General features: G+C 35.6%; 2 protein-coding genes across 11 annotated transcripts; one reads left to right on the forward strand and one right to left on the reverse strand.

Moving 5' to 3' along the window:
• Nucleotides 1–3,961: 3,961 nt before the first annotated feature.
• On the reverse strand, nt 3,962–21,137 carry LOC108219140 (ras-related protein RABA4d). 10 transcript variants are annotated; one of them, XR_010291267.1, is made up of 9 exons: nt 18,200–21,137; nt 17,614–17,683; nt 15,624–15,750; nt 15,341–15,386; nt 10,873–15,057; nt 5,664–5,744; nt 5,425–5,526; nt 5,148–5,204; nt 3,962–4,554 (listed from the first exon to the last, which is right to left on the reverse strand). XR_010291267.1 is itself a non-coding variant. In XM_064091771.1 (7 exons), the coding sequence occupies exons 5-7, from the start codon at nt 5,429–5,431 to the stop codon at nt 4,325–4,327; spliced, it is 294 nt and encodes a 97-aa protein (XP_063947841.1). In that variant the 5' UTR covers nt 5,432–5,526; nt 5,664–5,736; nt 15,624–15,750; nt 17,614–17,683; nt 18,200–19,460; the 3' UTR covers nt 3,962–4,324. The 10 variants fall into 10 exon arrangements, 6 of the variants coding, with proteins under 6 accessions (XP_063947841.1, XP_063947839.1, XP_063947843.1 ...); XR_010291265.1 differs by having other exon boundaries at nt 10,873–15,386; nt 17,614–17,670; nt 18,200–21,136; XR_010291268.1 differs by lacking the exon at nt 15,341–15,386 and having other exon boundaries at nt 18,200–21,136.
• On the forward strand, nt 14,760–17,834 carry LOC108219142 (glucomannan 4-beta-mannosyltransferase 1). The gene is made up of 9 exons (XM_017392430.2): nt 14,760–15,077; nt 15,646–15,744; nt 15,827–16,079; nt 16,298–16,408; nt 16,503–16,639; nt 16,734–16,847; nt 16,950–17,149; nt 17,248–17,442; nt 17,580–17,834. Exons 1-9 carry the CDS (start codon nt 14,760–14,762, stop codon nt 17,734–17,736), a joined length of 1,584 nt encoding a protein of 527 aa, XP_017247919.1. The 3' UTR covers nt 17,737–17,834.
• Nucleotides 21,138–26,829: the final 5,692 nt, after the last annotated feature.

A 26,829-nucleotide genomic window follows, 5' to 3' on the forward strand; every position in this document is an offset into this window, starting at 1 on the left:
ATTTAATATAATTGTCAAAAAATGGAAGTAGGTGGTAGGGTTTTTCTCTAATTGTTTTACTCTATCTTTTATTTATATGCACAAGATTCACTTCCCTTCTTCGTCAAAATTTTCATATTTATTTACTCGGGTCTCCGCTATTGTAATGATAGAATTTTGACATCAAATATAAAGAAAGAAAATAAAACGAATCCAAATACAGTAAAAAAAACTCAATGTATTCTATATTAACACGGTATATACTAAACATTTGAGACTCAAACACTTAGATCAACAGTAATTGTAGAAAGTCAAATAAACGTAATGAACATGAAAAATGACATATGATAGAGGTATATAATGCTTGAACAAATCTCCAATTGAATTTGATATTACGGTGGTCAAGAAATATTCAAATAATAAAATATTTCATGGAATAAAAGATACAGGGGGTGTTTGGCAATGACTTTTGAGCCTAGCTTCTGAATTTATAAGTTAGAAACCCTTATTTGTACCGTTTGTGTAAAAAGTCAAAAAGTACTTAAAAAGAAATTAGGATTACTAACTTTTGTTTCAGGATTTCTATTTATTTCTCAAACAGTTTAATCACTTATAAGTCTTAACTTGCTTCCGACTTCTATTTCACTTTTTTATTTAAACAAACGGCCTTATAATTATCTTAATTCTGGCCTTCGAGGAGTTATTACCCCTATTGCTATGTTGAATGTTCATAAGGAGTGAAATGTTCATGATTACTTTGTCGTCGAATTAAAAATTAGTCATTTAATTGATTGGCATGAATCTATCACGTAGAGAGTAGTTCTTAATGTAATTTTAGTTAATTACAATAAACAAATAACTATATAAAAATTCAATGATAATAATAAGAAGACTATGATATCCTTGTAATGTCATACGGAGCCTGTTTGTCCCGGCTTTAAGCCGGGACTTTAAGTTATATCAAATTTTAAATTGAAAAATGTCTATTTGTGTAATAAGTCAATAAGCCAGAAGCTGACTTAAAATCAGAAGTTAGTTTGAGATATTTTTTTTAGTTACTTAATTCTTTTGAACTTTTTTTTGAAATAAAATACTCATAAGTCATAAATTACCCATAAATCAATTTTAATTTTTTTTATATTTCTAATAACCTTTAAGTCATTAATAAGTCAAAATTACTCAAACAGACATTTTAAGCTCTTAATTTTTCACATAAATTATGTTGAGTTATAAAACACGTTAAGTCATACTAAGTAATAAACTCGGTCAAACGGACTCACGGTCTTGCATTATTGGTATGACTGTGATGAAAATATAGAGAATGTGAAACTCCAAACAGTTTACAAAAAGTGATGTATGTTAAGTCTGGTATAATTCAAAAAATTATGATCTTGTCGAGCTATCGCTTTGTAATTGGTGTCATTTAGGGATAGTATAGATCAAATCGGTGTGATTTATAGTAAAATCGAAATTAAAATCAAAATATTTTTGATTTTATAAATTGAAAGTTGAAGTCGCCGATTCAATTGGGGTTTGGTTTAGGATTCAAATTTATTGATTCGGATTTAGTTCCTAAATTACGTATCACAAAATACGGTATACTAACTCGTTGTTAGAAGACACTTAAATGAATTTGTATGGATTTGTTTGACTGAGAAATGATTTAATATCATCTTCTTCTTTTTTAAAATGTCCCTAAACTCAAATACATGGAAATCAAAATAAAATGACACTCCAACAATATCGTAATAATTATCTAAATCACTCCAAAATCTTCAACATCACTGGGGGATGCCTATTTTTTGGGGGGTATGTATGTGTTTTGGACTGTGATTCAGTGGACATTACATGTAGTTTACATGCTGAATCAGATATATTAGTTTTTGTGTGTTAAGTTTGCCATCAATGCAACAGGTATTGTCCCACATTATACAAAATATTGGATGAAAAGACATATGCAGGGATGCTAGCTTGAAAATTTATAGCAATGCAAGTAAACTATCAAATGAGATGAACAATAACAATGCCAATGTCAGTTTTGCGAGTCTGAACTAAGAACTAGCTGGAGACCCTACTGCCTGTCCAATTCTAGAAGGCTCATAAAATTCTAGTGAAACTATCAAGTACATTTCTAGGACCTGTGGTGCAAAGGATACAGAACGGAGCAGAAATGCAGATATTGAAGTGGAAAGCAATCTAAAAGAAAATGCCCATATAAATAGGAGAAATAAGCGCAATGACCGACCTTGCAACTTTGATAGATAAAAAAACTTTGAACGAATAAGAGAAAACATGATTTTGATTTTTTAAATGTTGAATTTTTATTTTTATTATTCATCTAATATGTTTTAGTTTGAATTTGTATTATATTTTGTTGGTCTTATTCTAAAATCAAATCAGTATGTTTAAATTTTTGGTTTTTAGTTGTATTGTAGTTTCGCTTCTACTGTGAAATCTTCTTTTTCTTCTTTTTTTTGTAAATAATGCGGTTTGAAATTATTTCTTGAATTTAGATTCTATTCTTGAGTTAAGATAGTGAATTTATTAAACTTTTATTTTTTTTATAATTCTGTATTGTACGTTTGGTTCTACAATAGAATCTTTCTAAACAAGTCATAATACAATCAATATTTATGATTCTGACTGTTTGGTTCTACCATGGAATCTTTCTGAACAAGTCCTAAAACAGTCGATAACTATTTATGATTCTGTTGTAAAATCAAGACATTACTCTTGATTAATATTTAAATTAATTAATATTTTTAATTTAAATTTCTTTTTTTTATGTTGATTTTACTATAAAAGTAAAATAACAAGGGTTTGTCTAGTGTGTGCCCTTGGGCACATGCTAAGCGTGGAATTTGATGAGTTTGGGAAGTTTTGATTGGTGTGTTTGTTGTATTTGCAGGGAGGTCCATCATTATTAAAATATGAGAGCCAATCAAAATCTCCCAAGCTTGTAAAATTTCGCGCTTAGCATGTGCTCGCACACACTAGAAAAACCGAAATAACAAACTATCAATTAGTGATGATGAGATATATTAAATCCCAACACTGGAATGAAATAATAATGTTGATTGATTCTATAATAGAACCATGTTTTATAAATTATAGAAACGTATAAGTTACAAAATCATAATTTATATTAAATTGAAGAATTGATGTTGTTGAATTCATTTTTAATTTAAGGGACTTATTATGATGTTCCTGATCCACAAGATAGTGATGGTACATTGATATTTGATACTGATGTTTAATCAATATACTTATATAAAGGAGAAGCGAGGGGCGTGTAGGTGGCGCCTCTCACATCGCTCCATTCTATTTTCCTAATTTTTTGAAATTTTTGGATGAAAAAATATCAAAAATTAGAATTACCTTTTTTAGTTTCGGATATATTAGAAGCAAATTCAGAATCTGATTTTGTTTTAGATTATTTATGGAATATAGAAGTTTGAAAGTTTTAATCTGATTTTGTTTGGGCGTGTAGGTGGCGCCTCTCACATCGCTCCATTCTATTTTCCTAATTTTTTGAAATTTTTGGATGAAAAAATATCAAAAATTAGAATTACCTTTTTTAGTTTCGGATATATTAGAAGCAAGTTTCAGAATCTGATTTTGTTTTAGATTATTTATGGAATATAGAAGTTTGAAAGTTTTAATCTGATTTTGTTTCAGATTATTTAATTATGGAAAAGAGTAGCACACAAGTCTCTCTGCACTTATAAATACCTTATAGGTTGTAGGGTTTTAGATCATCTAAACACAACCTACTTTTTAATACCACAGCCTACCTCTCTCCGGTGATAGTTCTTTTGCTCGATTTCTAACTCGGTGATATAATTTTTATAAGCCGCCGCAACGCGCGGTTTCTCAACTAGTTGATTATATAATAGAATCATGTTTTAGAAGTTATTGCAATATTACAAAGATCTACTATTTATAAAAAGAAACCATACACAATATACTAATGATCACAACAAACAAAAAAGACTTTCTTTGAGCCTGGCTTGGCTAGATTGCAGAAAATCTTTTTGGCTGAAAATTTTAAAATTTCCGTTTGAACAGTAATATCCTAACCTAACATACTTATATTCCTAAGTAAAAAACAAGACCTTAAAGGCAAAAGATAAAGATTTATGCGCAACGGCCACCAGGCCCACCACTACTTGCACTAGTATTCCGCTCCTGGCCAGGAATGACTATACTGGTTCCCTTGAGAGTTGCAGACTTTGCATAATCTACATCACTAGCAGTGAGTGTCTTTTTTCCTATGATATATTTCTGTTAGGACCGTCACAAAGGCAGTCTCGACGTTAGTTGCCTCACGGGCTGATGTCTCCATTCATAGTTTTTCCTTCTCTGCGAGCTCCTGGGCATCTTCAGTTGGTACTGCTCTAAGAATTCCCAAGTCAGACTTGTTGCCTATGAGCATAATTACAATATTCTTGTCAGCATGCGCCCTGAGTTTGTCGAGCCATCCAGTTATGTGATCAATTGACTGCCGCTTTGTCATGTCATATACTACCATTGCTCCCACTGCTCCGTAGTAATATGCACTTGTTGCTGATCTACCTGGATAACATATAAGATATTCAGATGCCTATCTAACACATTCAACTAAAGCATTGGGCTATATATGTGTAGAATAATTTAAATTTTGTGTAGAATCATGATCTGTGCAGGCATTGTAACATTGAGCTAGTATCTTAGGAAGGAAATAAGGCCATGCAGGGGCAAAACCAGGGCACCCCTGGACTTTATAATTAGTTCTAGATGTTGAGCATGTATAAACAGATACAATCATCTATAAGCATTCAAAAAAGTGTGATGAAAAACTAGCTTCACAAAACCCCCTATCTTTCTGTCTTGTAATTTAGATTGTTGAAGCTTAGCCACGTGCATTATGCAATAATTTTAAAATAGTAATGAAGCAAGTCTATAATTTGCATATGAAAACACAAGTGAATAAAGTGAGATAATAATTTGGAGCTCAACATTATACTCAAGACAAAGACATGCTTGAACTTTAGCACTAAATTTACATTACAGTTATAATTTCTAGAAAATTGAGCTAAGGGTAAACACAAGGAAAACATAATTATTAGAACACAACACAATATATAATCAACTAAATAAAAGTTGAAATTTGATCAGTGATCACAAACCTGGGTAAACTGCAGCCCTTTGGCTTCCATTTGTACTGCTGAAATTCTTGATCAGGCCTACCATTAAGAAGACAATTAAACTGTTCATCGATCAGTGAGCAAGAACCAGGCTTATACAGTGGATAAGAATCATCTTTCACCCACTCCCCATCTAAAAAATTACAAAATCTCGAGCCAAACACACGTTCTTTATCTAAAACCCTTGAAATAATAAAATCAATAACAGATCGAAAAAAAAAATTCACAGAATTCTTTAATGAAATAGTAGAACTTATACCATCCATGAATTATCTAGCAACTTCTTGAGATAGTCTGATACCAAAACCAAGCTTTGAATAAACAAATCCTGTGAATTTCTAGGATCAGGCTTCAAAATAACCTGGATTGATAAAAGGACCAAATCAGAAAGTTCGACGAAAGATCATATAAATATACAGAATACATATGATATTAAGATTAGTGACCAAGGCCCATCGACTGACAATGATAGAACATTTACATAAATCAAACACTAACCTGGAATTGAGTATGTCTTAAAACCTATTTGGGTTCTCCCCATAACGACTATCATCTGGTCATATACCTGGCTCTATATACCTTGCACAAGAAGCAACACTTCAGTTTTTGCAAAATATTATAAAGAAATAAATAATAATGACTTGAGGTTTTCACAGATTTTGATATCAGATTTTAAGTAGAGACTAGCAAGGCTTGACAATATATCAACAAGGACGATTAGCAGAATCTTAAGTTTTGTATTGGTTATAGGTATGGATATAGTTGTAGAGTAACAGAAAATAGGTCAACATGAAGTATATAACATGATACATTGCTCCTGTAACTGCCGAAACATTTAGCTTTCTGTAAATAAAGAACAATCATTTTACTGTCTATGCTCCTGTAAACTCACATTAACTATGGAAATGACCAAAACAATCTAAGCCAGTAAACAATCTAACTCACAGAATCACAATTTCATGAAATTCGAATAAGTGATATACATCTGCAGAGAAGGTGCTGCTACAACTTTCAAAGTCCCATAAGCTGTATACATCTACAGTAGATGCTGCAATCATGCATCTCGTCTGTGGGTACAGATGCATAAAAGTTGACATAAAAAAGACTCTCATTGTAGCAGGGTCTTTCCATCAATTTTTGAGGGTCTAGGACTTGAGGGATGCATCTCACAGGTAATAACACTTTGTCATTATACCTTTTACCATAGCTTGTATAATTGGTTAGCTACATTATCCTGGAAAACACTATACAAAACATTTTACTTTCCAAGGATAATTATAATTATCAGAATTAGCAGCTAACAAATCAAATTTAAAAATTATACACAAAGAATGGTGAATTTTAGTGTTGATGCAAGAGTACAGGAAATGGTCTTAATGTGGAAGTTCTTTACGACACTCTTAAACCAAAAAGTCCATAATTAATGCACAAGTAATACAAAAGATAAAAATAATGTACTGATTCCAAGGTTTTAATAACAATATCCAGGCCAAAAACCAAAAACAAAAACACAAGAGGTAAATTTGATGGTAGGGTGTCTAGCTTTCCCCTTTAATAGAGTGTGGCACTACAAAGTATAAATAAAAGCAACTTTCCCATTATCTAATAGCAATGTCGAACATGCAGCAAACTAGAGCGTTATTTTGCATCTCGTAAACATGTATAAGATGTTATGGCAGGCAAAACTTAATTTACTAGTGCACTCCTATGATGCTCAGACCCTTTTAGAAGGATCCGACACGGACACATATCAGGGTGTCAGACCTTTCAAACTACAAAATTAAAGACTCGAGGACACGTTTTATAAGGATCTGACACTTGGATTTGGACACTGCAATTATTATTTTTAATTAATATGATAGTTCTTATAAATAAATACCTATCATTCTATTATACTGCATAACAAACAATTGCACAAATTAAGGCAAGAGTTGCTTCTTTTCTCCTTTTACATTCATTACACCTCTGTTTCTTCATACATTTTTTTATTCCTATCTTGCTCTTAGAGATAGGACATTGAAATTAAAGATAGGTTGTCTAAGATGGAGAGTCTGATTTCTAGATGATGTTCGGATCCGGATCCCAGTGTCAGTGTCAGTGTCGTGTCCTGTGGACACGGGTACGGCTGGGTTTTCCGGAGAGTCCGAGCATCACAGGTGCACTCTGCACTGAACAATAATGACTATATTCTTCTCCCTTACCACTCCTATAGGAATCACTATTGGTATTGGAATATCTAACGTATACACTGAAAATACCCCCAGTCCTCTAATTGTCCATTGAATATTCAATTTTGCTCCTGCTGGGACACTTATTTATATGGCCCTTGTGGACCTACTAGCAGCAGACTTCATAGATCAAAGGACGCAAAGCAATGCAAGGCTTCAAGTAGCAGCTAACATTTCACTACTTCTAGGACCTGCTAGAAGTTCATTTTGGCAATATGTTTTTGAATAAGCTGATGTAGCTATTTCTTACAAAATGAAAAATTCGCTCCTATCTAGGATTGCATCAATTTGCTAAAGTTACAATTTTTATCCATACAGAGAACTAAATATGCATTCTAAGTAAAAATACAAGACTCTTAATTAGCAATAATAATAAAGAAAAAATAAATGAGGCTCTTACTACCAGAAAGCTTGAAGCTAGTTATCATCAAAAAAACAAAACTAAAAAACTTGAGGCGATGTTAGACGAATTATAGTCTGGTCTCGATGATCATATCTACCGACTATTAGTACTCCTATTATAAATTGAAACAAAAAGAAACAATAATGTGGTTTTATGACGCGAGGTACTATGGAACCACATAGAACCACAATTGTACAAAATGTGGTTCTATTATAGAACCACAAATTATGCCTTAAATTTACATACAAACTTCCTTAACCTTAAAAACAACTAGTTTATAAACCTATGAAATACATATGATTCTATTGTAGAAGCACAATGTACAAATTTTGATTCCATTATAGAACAATGATTTTAAAACAAAAATAAGCATTAAATAAATTCACACTAAGCTAATTTCACAAAACTACCTTCATGCTTCTACTGTAGAACCACAATTTTACAACATTGGATTCGAACCTTTAATTTTCTAAATCAAACACATGAAAATCAATTTAATTAGCTTTTTTATGAATAGAATCAGATCTACCAAATTAATTCAATCTTACACATGCACGTAGAATCAAATCTAAACCACTCCAAATCATACGAAATTATATTGCATATACATAGATCTACAGAAATCATACACTCAAGTACTTTCGATATTTTTAAGAAAAGCGAGTCAAAACATAGAATTGATTAATTGATTATAATTATTATCTTTTCACAACCTCTTGTGTTTGATGCTCATGATGTAAACAAGTTAAATTGGAGAATCATTGATCACAATAATCTCCAACCTCTCTCCCTCTTTCTTTCTCTCGCTCTTTGCCTCTCTAGGTTTCGCTTTTTCTCTCTCTAGGTTGTAAGTATGTGTATTGTGTGTATAGCTCAGTTGCCGATTATTTTCAACGGTATTATTTTATGTTTTTAAATGTTTTACGTAACAAAATCATGGCCATCGGATTAATATGTATTGAATTAAGGGTTAGATTATGGTTCTCCACGGTACTCCGTATAACATGGGTCTCTCTAGAGTGGGATTATATATATATATATATATATATATATATATATATATATATATATATATATATATATATATATATATATAATTTTATGACAAAAAGCTAAGGTTTTATTATCAACTTGAATCCAAAGCAATACAATTCTGAATTGAACTGGGAACAGACCTCCTATCGATAATAGGACCTGAGAGAAAATATGATTCCCTTGCTATTTGATGAACCACCATATTAGCGGATCGTTTTACAAAAAAAAATAATTTGGTTTAAACGCCGTATCATTCTCCGGAATTCCTCAACAACCAAGCAGAAGTAAGATCTGATAGAAACTTTACTCCTGACTGCTTGTATCACAGAATAGCAATTGGATTCTATAACCCCTTCATGCCAGCCACGAGTATCCATCCAGCTTAAGGCCTTCTAAACGCCATAGCTTCTGCCACTACCGGAGTCACCGAGTTTGGATGAACTAAAGCTTTAGCCTCAATCAACTCAACCTAAGAATTCCTCGCCACCATACCAAAACCAACACCACCTTGATCTTCAAAAACAGCTGCATCTGATGCCTTAACTAAGTGTGGTTGGGCCTTAACCCAAATAGTAGCTCCATCTCCTTCTACATGTGGCTGGAGAGGAGGCACAAAGGCCTTGCATTGGGTTACAATCCATTGTGTAAGGTACTGCCTTGGTGCTACAAGTGTTCTGTTAACCATCGTAACTTTTTGGTTCTAGATTAAATCATTTCTTTCCCTCCAAATTGACCTTTGTTATGATTTCAGCATAATGACTCTGACCAACTGAACTAAACATGAACTTCAGCCAAGACTTGAAACATGTGACTTCATGAAACTGAACACCAGGCAAGAGAATTGTCAATTGTCTAACATTGACGAGCAAACTGACAAGACAGCAGACTGCAAAATCGATTCAATCTCCTCATGGTAGTTCGGACAAATAACCTGTATTGGAACATGTTTCTACTGCAGTTGAACTAAAGTTTGCAAACAACCTATGAGAGCTCTCCAGACTAAATTTAGAGTCTTTGGCGACGCTTTTATACCCCATAGCATTTGCCAGATTGTGTCATACTGTCGTTCTCCTCAGTCACCCAACTCCCTTTCTGTCTTTGCAATAATCTGTATGTTGACTTCACAGAGAAATTACCTGAATCTTCGAAACTCCAGAATAGAGTATCTTCCTGTTGTGCTGCAAAGGGAGGAATATTTAATACGCAAGCTTGATCGCTTTCATTGAGAACATCTGTTACCACCTCTAAGTCCCACTCCTTATGAGTACATAGGAGAGAGGCAACCACCTTGTTTTGCAACGGCTCAGGAGGTGAGGTTATATATGGATTATCCATGTTTAATAACCAAGGTTGGCCTAGAAGCTGAATATCCTTACCGTCACCAACTCTCCATCGAGGATGAAGCTGGGGTTGTGTCCTATTGTCGCATGAAGTACATCGGACGTTGCAATATATGTGGCTTTATGTAGTCTCAAAACTAAGCTGTAACATATGATTTGGAATCTTTCCCATGTCTAATTAACAAATATAGTCAAATTAATGGGGTTTTCTAAATTTTTAGACAAGGTATCATTTATTCAATTTTACAAGATTGGAATTGAGTGATACAATACATAAAATTTATAGAGAACATGTAAAAAAAATTCAATCGAAACACACATTCCCCTTATCTAAACATTTAGATAACCCCTTTGATGTTTAACTATGTTTGTCGAACCTCAAGAGATAAGATTCATCTTTTACCAATAATACCATAATATATTATATTTATAACAATTTGAAATAATAATAACATACTATTTATAAAATATAATCCATCATTATATCATAAGAGTAAAACATACTATTTATAAAATATAATTTATCATTATACCAGAGTAACGTCTTCGAAAGTTCAACAAATTTTATACGACAAGTGCTCTTTATCGCTTTAGCCAACCATTTTAGCAAACACCGTTGGAGACATGTATATTAGGATACGATGGGTGAAACTGTAAGACATTACCTAAACTAGGAAAAACGAAGTTTAAGAAGATAATACCGCATTGTTACATCATTTCTTCAAATTCCAGACCAGGTTTTAAGGATGTCCACCACATCTAGGAATTCTAGATATCCCTTTAAGCACATACTATCCATCATTTCGATTGATTATCAGCATTGATTTTTTTCCCCTTCAAATACGATAAACCTGAAGAGTGGGACAACTAGACAAGTACCATGCTCAAACATATACAGAAAGCATTTTGAACAGACTTTCTCAAAATATCTGCAAATTGCAGGGAACTGTACTGTCAGTTGCCAAAAAAAACTGAAAAAAATTCAAAGAGGCATACCCTGTGCATTTATCATTACCTGCGGCCAGCATTCTTTGTGCAGGTATCAGGCACTGTGTCTTTTATGAGCCTTACAGAAATCAAGAACAGAGCAACACCAACCAAGGTTTACTTATTTTCAATTGTAGCTTCAGTCATGAGTAAACGAATATTAATCATTTTTTATTTGTTTCTTAGAGCTACATACACTCGCCTTGAAGAGCGGAGAGAGAAGGAGTCTGAAACTGTTTTGTGTATTTGATAATCTAATCTTTTTTTCAATCCATAATTTTAAAATTATATCAATCTATACTTTAGGATTTTGCTCCCACCTAACAACTAATTGTGATATATATACATACACCTTTCAAAAAATTTAAGAAGCTGCAAGTACTTGAAGAGGTCTATAGTTTTTTTCCTCTCCCCTCACCTATACTTGGAACTATATCAACTTCTAAATAAATAATGAATACATAAATACTGAAGATGATATTACAGGGAAAATCGTTCATATATGCCAAAATAACAAAACTTCCTTGATACTTATTATTTGCGTTTTATCTCAGCTCATCACAAAAATGTATGCAAAATTTCAAAGGTATGGTGGTGAAGTGAAGAGAGGCACACAACTATGTTCTAGAGTATATTTAAGAAAACGATAAAAGTAAGGCTTCATTTGTTAACGGGTGGATGAGTCAAATGTCTCTGAACGATACAAATGTTAATCATCCATGTTGTTTGTTTACTTTCTAAATGAGCTGGACGAAAAAAAATTCAGCTGGACGACAAAGGCCGTAAAATTTTACTAAATGGTCCAAATATACTACCTGCGTACCATGTTATCACATATTCACTTTAATATAGTATATTTTAACATGTAACTTATTATATCATAATATATTTATAGTTGTAAAATTAATAATATAGATATTTAATTTTTTTAACGAGATTTAAACTTTATACTTGATATAATAGTCAATATATTAATGCATATTATTACCGTTATACGAAATTATTGATTGAAAATTTGCATTATATATTCTTTCATATTAAATTAACAAATTATCACTTAGAAGTTTTTGTCATTTAAATATACAATATTTATGAAATAAAATTAATATAAAAAATTTAGTCATTCAGATTTCAATTTAACAAATGATCCAAAATTTATTCGTTCAGAATTATAGTCATTCAGATTTTTCACTCATTCAAAAAATATGATTCAGATTTAACAAATGACCCCTAAGATGACGAAGTTCATACCCTCATGACTCATCCACGATTAAGAGAGGCACACTATATTCCAAAGTGTTCTTTTTTTTTGAATATGTAGGCTTATATGCCTTACAAATGAGTATTTGTTCTAATACTTCTTGAAGATGAGCGAAACTGGAACCCAGGTATCCGGGACAACAGAGGAAAGATTAGAAGCAAGATGGTAGTCTCACAAAAAACAATGTTCATACTCTCATAACTAATCCGTGAATAAGAGCTACTCCCTCCGTTTGTCCATTTTTGACTTAAGCCCGTCAAATTGACCAAACTTTGACCACATATAATAAATAATTCTTTTACATTTTTGAGAAGTTGAAAAATACTGTTCAATGAGAATTACATAAGTTTTTGGTGATAAACTTTTAATTTTTTTAATTATACTCCCTTCAATCCAAAATAATAGTCATGTTTTGATTGGCCTATGGTCAACTTGACCCAAATTTGACCGTAAATTACACATACTATATGATTAAGAAAATTTTGAAAATCATATTACTAAAAAATATCTAATTTACTATTTTAGTTTAAATTTTTTAAATTATAGATTCATATTTTTTTTTATTTGTAGTCAAACTTTGATTAACTTGACTACTCCCTCCGTCCCGATTAATTGCATGTGCTTGGGAGACAGGGCTCGACACATATTCTAAGACTCGTAAAATATAGTTCAATAACTTATTTCGATTTTTTTTCCTCCTGAATAAAAAACTACTCCCTCCGTCCCAGCCATTTGTTTACGTATGGTTTGGGCACGGAGGTTAAAAAATATGTATAAAGTAGTGGAAAAGAGAAAGAAAAGTGGGTGAAGTGGTGGGACCCATTGATTTTTAATGTATAAAAGGGTAATAATAGAGTAAAAGTAGTGTGAAAAGGGAAGATTAGTGGGGAAGTGGTTGGACCCATTGACTATTTTTGATAAGTTTTGAAATGTAAAGAATTGGATGGGACACCCCAAAAAGATAACCGTAAAGAAATGGTTGGGACAGGGGAGTAATGTTTAAATTTTTATTAAGAAACAAATTTAAAAAAAAAAATAAGTAATAGAACAATACTTTATAGAAGCCCCTAACAATGGGAAAAAACTGTATATAAATGAGTGGGTTGAGGTAGTACATAATAGTTAAAATAGGATTATTATTGTGGGATGGAAGGAGAATAATTTATGTAAATTTCAGTCAAAGTTTGGTTAGTTTGACTAACAAAAGTCAACAGTCAATGACTATTGTGAAACGGAAGGAGTATAATTTAGCATCCAACCAGGAGCAAGAAATTCCATCACAGAATTCTTTGACCATATAAAGTTAATTATTTTTTTCCTCATCTGTTAAGCAGTCAGTTACAACCATAAAAATCAGATAATAGAGCAAATGAATGAATTTTCCTAGATTAAATTAACCTTGTAACAAATCATTGTAACATGGCAACATAGTAAGGATTTGAAAAAGACCTTAAATAGATGTGATATATGCAGAGAGGTGCATGAGAAAAAGCAAGCAAATATGTTCCAGAGAATATTTAGAATATGCAAAATTAAGATGGCACTAAAGCGAACAATGACAGAAGTTCTTCATGCTCCCAGCCACGATGGGCCATAGCTAGAAGCATCTAATAAGTAACATGACATCCTGCCTTAGATGGGCCATCTCGCAAGGTGATCTAGTACAGAATATCGAAAATGACAGAGACATCTCGGCAATAAGACCTTCCTAATTTGTGAGTGACTTAATAAATAATAGCACAATGTTACATTAATATGGTCCCTTTATTACTTCCTAACTCAAATTGATACAAAATATGGATCATAATATTCTAGATATGTCATGATGTGCCGCGATTTAATATATACAACAAATTATCTATATAAAAATATAATTACAAAATAAGTTGGGTGTCAGTAATAAGTGCGGTAATAAATAGTAAGACACAAGCAATATTTCAGAGTAACTACAGCATTAGCTTGGATAGATTGGTTTTACACCCCATTAATTGACGGCACTAAAGGTCATAATTCCAGCTAACATCTGTTAATCGGACTTCCACTTAATGCTGCAGAAAAAGCCAAAATTCCAGCTAACAGGTTACTACTCGGCAACGTCTTTACCTGCCTATACACCTAGCGTCTCACCTACTACATCTACTTTATAACTCATCGCACGCGGTTCTTCCACCTGATCCCAGCGCACATCCTTATCTACACCCAAAATTTTTACTATCTGTCTAAGCACAAATGCATATCCGCACTCAATTGGATGCACTGCTTGTACTAATTCCATTTTTTCTCTCTCTCAAGAGCCTCTTTTAATATTCCAGTGATTTGTTAGGCATCAACTCGATCACCATGAGGAATATATTTCATGAAGAGCCTGAGGTGAAAGCAACTAGCAATATTGCCGGAATGCTAACTGACGTTTGGCAGAAAAAACGAGTCACTGTAATTGTCCCAATTCTGAATGTCGCACTCTGCATATGTGTAGCCATGTCTATCATGCTTTTTATAGAGAGGCTTTACATGACGTGTGTGATCTTGGGCATAAAGTTTCTGGGGAAGAAAAGATACACCAAGTACAGGTTGGACGCTTTAAAGGATGAGGTAGAAAAGAAGAAGAAAGAATATCCCAAGGTGTTGGTCCAAATACCTATGTACAATGAAAGAGAGGTACAGCGCAAAGCTTTACTTATATTATCTCTGTTAATTTGTGCATAACATTGTAAGAGTTAAACAGTTTGTGTGTGAAAATTGATATACATGAATGCAATCATAGAAATAATTCAACACAAAATTCGGATTATCCACAAAGATTGTGTAAAGCCTTTATGTCAAGCAAGCATCATAAAGATCCTTTATTAACATCAAATAGAAAAAAAATTAGTGGACTCTTGTAAATGGATATGTTACTTTATTCTTCAAGTAATTGTTACCTTGTAGAGTACTCGTTGCTTTAATACTTTAGTGATTTGCATACATCTTGCAAAAAGATGTTAAGATTATTACACAAAGGTCCTGCATAGCTTAAGCATGAATGATATAAACACGACAAATAAAATATCGTGATGCAATCCCAAGTTCCCAATGACCAGATTTAATACTTATATACCACTCAAAGTAATCAATAGCTGCCAAAGTTTAAGTGGCTTAAAAGACAGTATCCAAGGGAGTGGAAAAGTAAAATTGAGTGTAATTATTTCTTATAAAGACTCTTACCTCCGATTTCCTCTTGGTTTAGGTTTACAAGCTGTCAATTGGAGCTGTCTGTTCACTTTCATGGCCATCACAATGCCTCGTTGTTCAAGTTCTGGATGACTCGACCAATAAATCAATTAGGGTATCTCTGTCAATTCAAATTACAATAAAATTACAATTTGGTAGAGTAAGGAGCTTTAACAATATCATGTACACAAATGCAGGATATGGTGCAGGCTGAGTGTAAAAAGTGGAGTTGCAAAGGGGTCAACGTGATGTATGAAAACAGGGACAACAGAAATGGGTACAAAGCTGGAGCTCTGCGTGAAGGGTTACAGAAGGAGTATGTCCAAGACTGTAAATTTGTTGCGATATTTGATGCAGATTTCCAGCCAGATGATAAATTTCTTTGGAAAACCATTCCCTATCTTCTTGAAAACCCAGAACTTGGTTTGGTTCAGGCCAAATGGAAATTTGGTGAGAAATATATGCCAATATCATGCTCAAGTTGAATATCTAGATTAATGGTGTCCATGCTAAAGGATTTGTATAGTTCACAGAATATATATTTAATTTAAGACCTTCATGACATAATTAGATTTAGTTAACTAAGCAATATCCCCTAATCCAAAGCATCACATATTGAATTGAAATATTCATATATCACATGCTAATAAAATGTCTTAACATTCTAGTAAATGCGGATGAGTGCCTGATGACCCGGCTCCAAGAAATGTCACTAGACTATCATTTCAATGTGGAGCAAGAAGTAGGGTCTTCAACATGTCAATTCTTTGGATTCAATGGTAAATCAGCAATTCATCTTTCAATTCCGTATAACCCATTTCAGAATCATAGTATGCAGGCAATGCACTAAAGGTTAGGGTTATATTGTTCAAGGTACTGCTGGTGTTTGGCGGATCGAAGCAATAAATGATGCAGGTGGGTGGAAAGATCGAACCACTGTTGAGGACATGGACCTCGCAGTAAGGGCCAGCCTAAGGGGTTGGAAGTTTATCTTTGTTGGCGACCTGCCAGTAAGTTCTGTTACCATTGTTCCAGGCAATACAGAAACTAAAACTTCAAAGAAGATAAACGAAAGAATAATACTGTAACCTTTCATCTTTACAGGTCAAGAATGAACTCCCGAGCACTTTCAAAACTTATCGATTCCAGCAACACCGCTGGTCATGTGGCCCGGCCAATCTTTTTAAGAAAATGACCAAGGAAATCATATTTTGTGAGGTAATACAGTTTAGAACATCTCATTAAGGATCATCATTTAGGAAACTAACATGGTTATTCAAGGACACATAAATAAGCCTTACCTTTTTATATTTTTGGCAGAGGGTATCAGTTTGGAAGAAGATCCATGTTGTTTATGCATTTTTCTTCGTGAGAAAAATCATTGCACACTGGGTCACATTCTTATTTTACTGTGTGGTCATTCCCGCATGTGCTGTTGTTCCTGAGGTCTATCTCCCCAAATTAGTAGCGATATACGTTCCAGCAATCACTACACTGCTGAACTCTGGAGGCACCAGAAGGTATTACTAACCCAAAATTGCAAATAGTGTTATCTAAATCAAAGTTTTGTCCAAGTGGCATGATTTTCTAATCTTCTGAAAATTTCATTGGTTTATAGATCCTTGCATTTGCTAGTCTTCTGGATCTTGTTTGAGAACGTCATGTCTCTTCATCGATCTAAGGCAGCACTTATCGGACTGCTAGAAGCTAATAGAGTCAATGAATGGGTGGTGACTGAGAAGCTTGGTAACGCAACAAGGCAACGGTCATCCAATGTTAGATCACCAAAGAAACGACAATGCCTAGGAGAGAGGTAATTCATCTACCAAATGCAAATTTATAATGATTTACCTAAAAGCATTTACAGCTTAAAAAATATTCAACAATAGTTTATGACCAAATATTTCCCAGACAATATAACACGTAATGCAAATGTAATATGTTGAACAGGATACATATCGGAGAGATATACGTGGGATTATACCTGCTGACTTGTGCCATCTTCAACATGCGCCTTCGCAATGATCACTTCTTCGTGTACCTGTACATGCAATCTGCAGCGTTCTTCATAGTTGGATTTGGATATGTTGGTATAACAACAAACTAATGTACTCAACTAGAGTGGGTTTAAATTGCAGTTTTGAACTTAAGGTGATAAGTCATAGCCATAGTACCAGACTAATGTGCTCGCATTATATCTTTTATTCGTTTATTATTTTTATTTGTTTAGATAATAATGCAAACAGCAGAATCATGTTCAAGAGCTGTTCGACATTTTTTCTTTATTTGAAATACAATATGATCGTGGTAAGCACTCCTCGGTCATTTTTTGCTCCATATAAGCTCGTCTTCGATAATTTTAATCTGAGTACTTAAATGTTGGCTTATTTACATTGCTACGTGTATGTAAAAGTGCGAATTTATGTTCAAAACCTCTTCAACAAAACCATATATTTTCCCAGACCTAATTAAACCATAGAAATTAAGTTTTAGAATTAAAAATTCGCAAGTGCGCCAAATAATCAAATTCAAAAACACATATACATATATTTACACAAATGAGGCCGAACCTTGGTTAGTAGAGGGGGAGAAGCTCCGGCAGCTCCGGTCGACGGTGTTGAGTAGGAAAAGCGGGGGAAGAAGGGGATGATTTGGGCCTCAATCTGTTGACCGAGGCCTAAATGGGCTAGTCCACAACCCTTCAAAATGCGCGCTCTTGTTATATTGTCATGGGTCTTTTGGTTGTGTTGGGTTGAGGGGCTTTTGGATTTTACGGTAATCGGAAATTTGGGAATTATCTCAATTTTTGAAACTAAAATATAGCAGTATATGTTTGTCAAAAGAAATATGACAGTATATTGTTCCTATTTCAACTTCTACGCATAAAAAGTTATAGTATTTGCCGAGAATAAGATTCAGAATGTTCGAGATTTTTACAAATTTCATCAAATGATATCGTAAATACTGGCAAATGTATGCCGAAATTTCTAGTTTTGCTAGCTAATATATACTGAAGGTGTTAGGCAAATGTATACTGAACTTGCTAGCTGATGTAAAATTGTTGGATCTCTTGGACCGTCATGCAGTAGTTTTTTTGAATTTGATATGTATTTTATTGTGCGTTTTGATGTTATATACTCCCTCCGTCCCCCTCAATTGTTTATATTGGAGGGGGACACGGAGACCAAGATAATGTATGAAAGATAAGTAAAGTTAGATGAAAAGTGGGTAAAGTGGTGGGAACTATCAATATTTAATAATAGATTTGAGATAGTGGAGGAAAGTAGTGGGTGTAATAGTAGTTTTTATTGTTAAATACGAGGTAGTAGAGGAAGATAATGGGTGTAATGATAGGAGAAACTTACTATTTATAGTAACGTAAAGAAATTAGAGGGACATCGCAAAATAGTAGCTGTAAAGAAATGAGAGGGACAGAAGGAGTAACTGATTGCAAGAAAAGCGTTATATTATATTCGATTGGTCTATAAATGATATGTCAGATGATTCCACTCTCCGTATTCACCAGATATCACCTTTATCCAAGACAAGACTTGACCCATAATGAAAAATCCGACATCGCCTACAAGTGTGCCTTACTCACTTCGACAATTTAAGAAGAAAATATTTTCGATATTTCTTGAGCTCAATCACCTATTTTAAATTTTGTTATCAAAAAAAAAATCCTACTTAGCCTCGCCTTGTTTAGGGTGAATCGACCTTATTCATCAATAAATTATAAGACTAGCTTATACTAATTATCTTTTTATAATGTAAGAATGGTACTCCTATACGATAAAAAGTCAGATTAATGTTGGATCATCACATTTTCATTGAGTTTTGAGTTGCAAACTGATATCACAATAATTCATCAAAGATGGTGCAAATCTTATTAATTTTTGAAACAAGATTGTCGAAATTTGAGAACATAAAATATCACGCTAATTTGAACAAAGATGGATATCTGAGTCATAGATTTTTCGAAATAAGAGACATTTTCCTTTCTTTTGTTAAGGAAGACATTACATATCTTATTTTTTTAACTGATTTGCTGAGCAAAATGTGCTTACTCAGTGTGTATTCATGTTTAACCCAATAGAGCAAATACAATCCTCTGTCCAATATCAATCACGGCAAACACAGAGAATATAGACTAAAGTCCTAAAACAAATGACTCTTTTAATAAGTACGACATTACCTCTCGCTAACAAGCACAATATTTAACAAGTAAAAAACTTTCCCTGTTTAACAAACACAAAACTCTCATCAAATTTTTCTAAATTTCCAATCAGAATTGGCGTTAAAAACAAATATATATTTTTTGCATTTTAGAAACCCTATTATCTTAAAAAAAATATGTGCTTCATTCTGCAAGACTTCGATGACCATCACCTGTATGATTCAAAAGTAAAATCTACGTCAATAAGGATATCTAAGAAGACGTTTAGAAGTACGTTTGGATAGTAGATGAAAAAGAGAATCGAGAATGAATGGTATCAGAATGAGAATGAGTATTCTAAAGATTGTGAAATAAATGATTCATCCATGAAGTGAGAATACGATTCTCATTCCATACCATAAATCCAATACATATACCAACACAGAAGTTTAAGGTTTCAATTCTTATTAACTGTCTCAATAATCAGGGACCAAAAACCTTCTAAAGTATCAAAACAAAATGCAAGATAAAAATAAGTTACTCCAAGAATGAAAAAAACAAATCTCCTATCTGACTTTTTCAATTTGGATATAGGTCGCAGCTTGAAGTGTAATCTCCATTCTTCCCCGGCTTGACTAGTTAGTAGAATTTGTTGCTTGCTATGAAGTATGAACAAGTGAGGTCTCCTTTGAATTCCAAGAATTCAATCGGTCGAAGCAAACCAATCACACCCTTCTCCATCCCGCAACTAAATTATAAATAAAAAGCAGTGGTGTCACCTTCGTTCCCATCTCGTAAATTTATTATTTAATTTATGTTTGTCCTAATCCAAGTGGCTTCTAGTTCTTTCAAATCCCCCTTCCCCACCAAAATCCAGACGTGTCCAATTGACCTTTTAGTACAACGGGCTTTACAAATATTTTCTCCACGGCACAATCAAACAGCTAGCTAGCTTGCATCATGGATGATGAAATCAGACACAAGAGCCCACAGGCCACAGCTCTCTATATAAATGTATCAGTACTTTACATAATTATGTGCATCTGGTTTTCCAATAGAGAATGTTAGGCCTAATTGTGATTATTTACTCAACAGTCTTCTTTAATTATTGCTGAATGGATAAGACGCGGGTTTAAGAGGGAAAGAAACAAAATATGCTGAAGTGATGCCACTGCGACTGATTAATGAAAATGGGATGGATATCTAATTGGGATCATATTAATCTCAATGACGTGTATTAGCTAGTCTAATACAGATTAATCAATAATCATTCACTTAACCTTCTCTAATCAGACCTACTTAGTCGCGACAGCAGCGAGACTTAACTACTTGTGCAGTGCTTATGTTCACAAGAAACTGGAACTTATAATTTGTCAAAAAGAAAAAAAAAACTAAACTACAACTTATAAACATTAGATCATCGTTTTGATTTTTATGGTGTATTGTCCTAATCTTGACTTAATTAAGTACTTTGTGTGGATAATGAGGTGGTGAAGACGCTGATCCGCACACCATCCCGAAGTATTAAGATGAAGCACAAAGTTGTTTATTGTAAAGCGATTAGGTTAAATGTCGATTACAACGTGCGGTTGAAATGTTAAACAACGTTCGGGTGCATCAAGTGATTAAGGTCCCGTGACGCTCATAAAAGTAGCAGCGTGTAGGTCCGCGAGTCAAGGGGGTGTTTAGTTCATGGTTAAACCCTAATCTCATGATAAGTGTTTGGATTAGTTATTTGATACTATAGAATGGAAATCCTAATTGTGGTTAAATCATATCCTTCTCACCTCTTGAGTGACCATATCATTCTCATTCCCATACTTTCTATTCCCATTCCCGATCCAACCTTAATCCAAACGCCTTGAAAGTCCTGGCCGAGTGCATCTAGACGCTGCTTAAAAGTTTGGGATTCAAGGATTGCTTCCTAGTTCCTAGCATGGTTTGCATGTGGCTGTGTGATCATAGAAGATGGAAAAATTCAGATATTTTGAAAATTTTACAAAATTTATTATCGAACGATCATGAAATAAAAGAAGTCAAGAGTAGATTATTATTATTTATTTATTTTTGCTAAATTACAGAGTAGATTAGTTTGAATATAAAGACTGACTCGAAGCATTAATAAATCGGAACAACTTACAAGCATTTCATATTTTCATCCCCGGTTCTAGTCAGATAAATTCAGGCAGCTTCTGTTTTGCACGAGTGTTTATGTTTCTTTACCGAACTATCCAATCAAATATGCTCACAGTATTACAAATGATAGTTAAATTATTTACAAGATAAGATAAAATAGTGTCTGTAATAATATTTAAATAGTTCAGTCGCTAATATATTCATATATTTTTAGGCAAAAAATATTGATAACTCCAAACTCCGATCCCGGTCCTTCCTCCGCCGTGACTGGTGGTTCCGTGGTGTAGCTGCTGGATGGGAGCCTACAAAACAACGCCGGCGGGGGGGTTTTGCCCCGAAGCGCCTCCGGCGTGAGAGTAAGCGTGGGTTTCGGAAGGATAAAGATTAGAGAAAGTGCTATCTATATGTGGTGGGTGAAGATGTATATGTGGTGGTTGCTGGTGGCTGGTGGCTGAAAGTGTTTGAATATATGCTGAGTGTAAGTGTGTGTGAGAATGAGTGTGTAGAATGAAGTTAACCCCCAGACTCTTAATCCTCGGTCTATTTATAGGCCAAGGATTAGGGTTCGGGGGTGCGTACCTGGATCCTGGTCCTACACGTGTAGGGGTTTGATCCCCTACACGTGTCCAGGTGTCAGCGTAGAGGTAGTATTTTGGAATGTTCCCTGGCTTGTCTCTATCGCCAGTAGTTGACCGTTATATTTGTCTTCATCGTGTCAGTCTGTGGCTTGTGCAGTATTTGTCGGCTGGTACATGTTTGGATCCCGTTTGGGGTTATGCTTTAGGCTATACCCGGGTTCAATGTCATACCCGGGTGGTGTATCCTGGAGGGATCGAGGGGTCGACTGTGGTGTTGGTGGCTATCCGGGTGTGTCTTGATCGGGTTATACCTTATCAGGACCCGGGTGTGTCTTGACCGGGTTATACCCTATCATTTGCCCCCCACTCCCTTACATAGATTTTCTATGTGAGGGAGTAGAGTAGAGTTTTTCGCTTTTGCTTCCCCGATTGAGTGGATCCGGGTGTGGTTGGTGTTTATGTTTGCCCCCGGGCCTGGACGGATCCGGGTTATAGCGGAGTCTTTGCTGATGTCCTCCCGTTTGGGTAGACCCGGGTAAGGTTAGAGATTTTGTTGTTGCTCCCCTGCCTGAGTAGACCCGGGTGAAAGGACAGCTGTCCGGGTCTATAGGAAGTGAATCGATAGTTCTTCTGAGGGAATCCCGAGAGGTTTTTATTCACAGCTGTTTCTTTGTTTCGAAACTTGAACGGGCGCGCCTTTTGAGGAAGTGTAATGATGGATACGGCTGTAATAACTGCCGTACGTCCAATAGAAAGTGGCCACGTGGCCTAGTGCTACGGCTATAAGTATAAGCCCCTGGTTTTGCTTCTTCATTTTCACTTTCATTTGCATTTGTCTTATTTGCTCTCTTTTTCGGAAACTGCTTGCTCGTGTGCCAGTGTTTCGAGTGCCGTCGCCGTTCGGTTGTCTTCCTCCCGTTCATCCTCTTTAGTAAGTTCGCTTACTCTTCTTTATCTTCCGTTTTCGTAGCTTTTCGTCGAGTTTTTTGCATGTGACGTTCGTTAGACTTTTGTGCTTCGTTTGTTGATATGCGAGGGTTTTAATTTGTTCATGCTCGTGTTTTTTGCTGGGTTTTTCTGGGGATCGATGTATATGTATGTGGGTTTCGAATGTATGATTGGGGGTTGATTTGTGTTTGATTGCTTTTGGGTTCTGATTTTCGAAAATCTGGGTTTTGGTTCGAAGTTTTGTTTGAATGTTCTTGGTCGTATGTATATGTATGTATGTGTATATTGGCTGGGTTTTTGAGTTTCGATCCTTGATTTTGATTTTGAAGTGTGTTAAAGACTGTTTGTGCCTGTTGGGTTTCCGGGGGTTTGAACTGAACCCGGGTATGATATGTATGCCCGGGTTGGGTAGCTTTAGGAGGTGGTTGCTCTGGGTGTTTTGGAGATTGTGTATATGATTGTGAAGGGTAGGATTTCCGACCCGGGTACATGTGTTGGGTTCGGGTAGGGGTTTTGAGTTGTTCTGTTTCGCACTTAGGAGAATTTTGTTGTACTGTAGTGTATGTATGGGACTCGGGTGGCCTTCTAGTATGTAGTGCTTTTCTCCCCTCGTATATTTGAAGAAGGAGAGAGCCCGGGTTGGCTTGTAGGATGTGTATATAGCTGTGTATTGTAGGTAATATCGATCCGGGTATAGGCTCTCTCACGTGGTTACTTGGATGCTTTTTATGATGAGGTGGCTGTGAGCTCGGGATCCGGGTAGAATTCTGGTGTAGGGTGTTTTTCTTCATGTAGATTTAATTGAGTGAGATCCGGGTAATCTTAGGGGATCCGGGTAGCTACCGTTTGTGACCTATTGCTTCTTTCTGACTTGATATCTTTCACATAGGTTTAGGGCGGGATCCGGACCTTAATAAAACTTGAAATGAATTGTGAATTCTTAAAACTGATCCGGGTTGTCTTCTTTATCTAGGTCCATGGTCCGGATCCCCAAGCGGCCAAGACAAATTTCTGAAGAGTCCTCTAGTGATAGTGAATCGGACGGGTGCCACGCCCTTGCTCATCGTGCCCGGGTCCGGCTCTCTAAAAGGCCAAGACAAAAGGTTGTCGCTTATTCGGCGGTGCCCGGAGAATTTTCCAGCGATACAGAGTGCGACGAGGTCCAGACTTTATCTCATCGTGCCCAGGTAAAGATGGCAGAGAGGGAGCTTGCGGAATCCGGGGTCGTATCCGCCCACCAGGATGTGGTACTCACGTCCGGTAAACAAGTAATAATGACTCCGGAGGGGATGTGGGGGAACTCTAAATCCTATTTTATCACCAAGGGGCCTCTGGTGGAGGAAAAAAGCTTCTATGCTAACATGTCCGGCTTTTATAGATTTAAGCATCCCAACGGTCGGCTGGGACCTTATAATAAAGAAGGGGATAAATATCAAGTTGGTGACTCGTTTCGTCCAAATGTATCAATTGAGTGACTGATTCCTAAATTGACTCAAATGAGCCACTCATTAGAAAAATTTGTATCAAAAATATCACTCTATCGTTAGTCGAAATTTTGAAAGTATTATATATTGAGTTTCGCACATTTTTTATGAATGGTATTACATCTAAATGAAGGATTCCGAGTTCTAGTATTTTAGATAATATTTTTAGATTTTTAAAAATTTATCTCCTATTTATTTTTATTTAAATCAAATAAAACAATCAAAAAATTAAAAATAAATAGTTGATAAAATTTTAAACATCTAAAAATATTAGCAAAAATAGTAGGATTCGGAATCTTTCATTTGGATGTAATACCATTCATAAAAAATGTGCGGAACTCAATATATAATATTTTCAAAATTTCGACTAACGATAGAGTGATATTTTTGATACAAATTTTTCTAATGAGTGTCTCATTTGAGTCAATTTGGGAATCAGTCACTCAATTGATACATTTGGACGAAACGAGTCACCAATTTGATATTTATCCCAATAAAGAAGAGTTCGACGAGAGGTTTCGAGAGCTGTCCGGGGTCCGGGTCCCGTTCCCAGTAAAGAGTCACATAAAAGAGCTGTCTCCGGATGTGGCTGATCGGATGATCCGGACAGCCTTTCAATTGCCTCCTGAGGTCGAATGGAGGTGGCCTGAACCCGGAGAAAAGATCTACCATCGTCCGGCCGATGGTTTCGTCCCAGTATGGATGGAGCATCTCCGATCCGGGTGGAATCCCCGATGGCACGTTTTCTTTAAACACTTATGTAAGTACGAGTGGAAGATCTCGCCGATGCAGTTGACTCCGAATGCGGTCAAGTGGATGACCTGGTTCCTGTGGGCGTGCAACAAGAAGAATTATTACCCGACATTGAAACTTTTCCACATGCTGTTTCAATTTAAGAAGTCTGGGGTAAGGCCTTTGTATGAGTTGCGCTTCCGCTCAAAGGAGTGTGGTTTGGGATCCGGGTTCCTAAGCCCGGTTATCCACCAAAGCTCGCTAAAGGGGTGGAACGGCGAGGTAATCATGCTGAAGGGCTTAGATTTGGCGTTTATGCCCTATATAGAAACAGATGACGAGAAGGTGAGGACGGACTTTGGTACGCCCGGAGCGACTGGGGAGTTTCGGGATCAGTTGGCCGAGTTCTGTAGCTGCCTCGGGTTTCAACTGACCCGGGATACGTTTATGCGGCACGATCAACTGCACGAGGGTGGCTGTGAGTTGCATTTTTTGTTGTTATTTTTGTAGTGTTTTGTCCGGGTCCTTTTGTAATATGAATGCTTCTATCTTGTCCGGGTCCTCTTGCTTGTGATATGTATGTTCTTTAGGATACTTTTACTGCAATATTTCTTTGTATTGACCCGGGTCCTTTGATTTTCTGCAGGTCTTCCTTATTTCGATCCGGATCTTTGGAGAGTCATGTCTGCGAATGATTCCTTCGCTGCTGCTCTGCGCAATTTGGGAGGAGTCCATGTCCTTCCCAAGCCACAGCCGAAGGATAAGTCGGCCAAGAAGAAGAGGGCTGTGAAGAGAGGGGAATCCGGGTCTTCCCGCCAGGAGACGGAGGGGACCGGACATTCAAGTGCTACCCCGGATCCGGAGGTTCCCATTGAGGACCCGGGGTTGGAGATGGATGCTGTGGAAGTGGAGAGCCCGGTCCATGAACCAAAGAAGAAGAAGAAGAGGACTGGTTCTTCTCAAAAGCAGGTGATCGATATGACGGACGAGGATCCGGTCAAGTCTGCAATGGAGGTTGTGGATGTTGAGGGTGGTTCCCGACCGGCGTATAAGTTTGGGAAATACCCGGTCAAGAAGGTGATCGGGTTGATGGCTGAGCTCCCATCTGATCAGGATTGGGAAGTGATGGAGGACCAGGGTCTCGAAGAGAACTTTAAAGATATAGG

This window comes from Daucus carota, chromosome 4, assembly GCF_001625215.2.
Source record: "Daucus carota subsp. sativus chromosome 4, DH1 v3.0, whole genome shotgun sequence".
NCBI lineage: Eukaryota > Viridiplantae > Streptophyta > Magnoliopsida > Apiales > Apiaceae > Daucus > Daucus carota.

What these genes read in the sequence shown, in the direction of transcription:
- LOC108219140 (XM_064091773.1), bottom strand. An exon ending in AAGGGCTGCAGTTTACCCAG is followed by an intron (nt 4,555 to 5,147) that starts GTTTGTGATCAC and finishes TATGTTATCCAG; the next exon opens with GTAGATCAGCAACAAGTGCA.
- LOC108219142 (XM_017392430.2), top strand. Translation starts at nt 14,760, where the DNA reads ATGAGGAATATATTTCATGAAGAGCCTGAGGTGAAAGCAACTAGCAAT. An exon ending in AGGAAATCATATTTTGTGAG is followed by an intron (nt 16,848 to 16,949) that starts GTAATACAGTTT and finishes TATTTTTGGCAG; the next exon opens with AGGGTATCAGTTTGGAAGAA. An exon ending in AACTCTGGAGGCACCAGAAG is followed by an intron (nt 17,150 to 17,247) that starts GTATTACTAACC and finishes ATTGGTTTATAG; the next exon opens with ATCCTTGCATTTGCTAGTCT.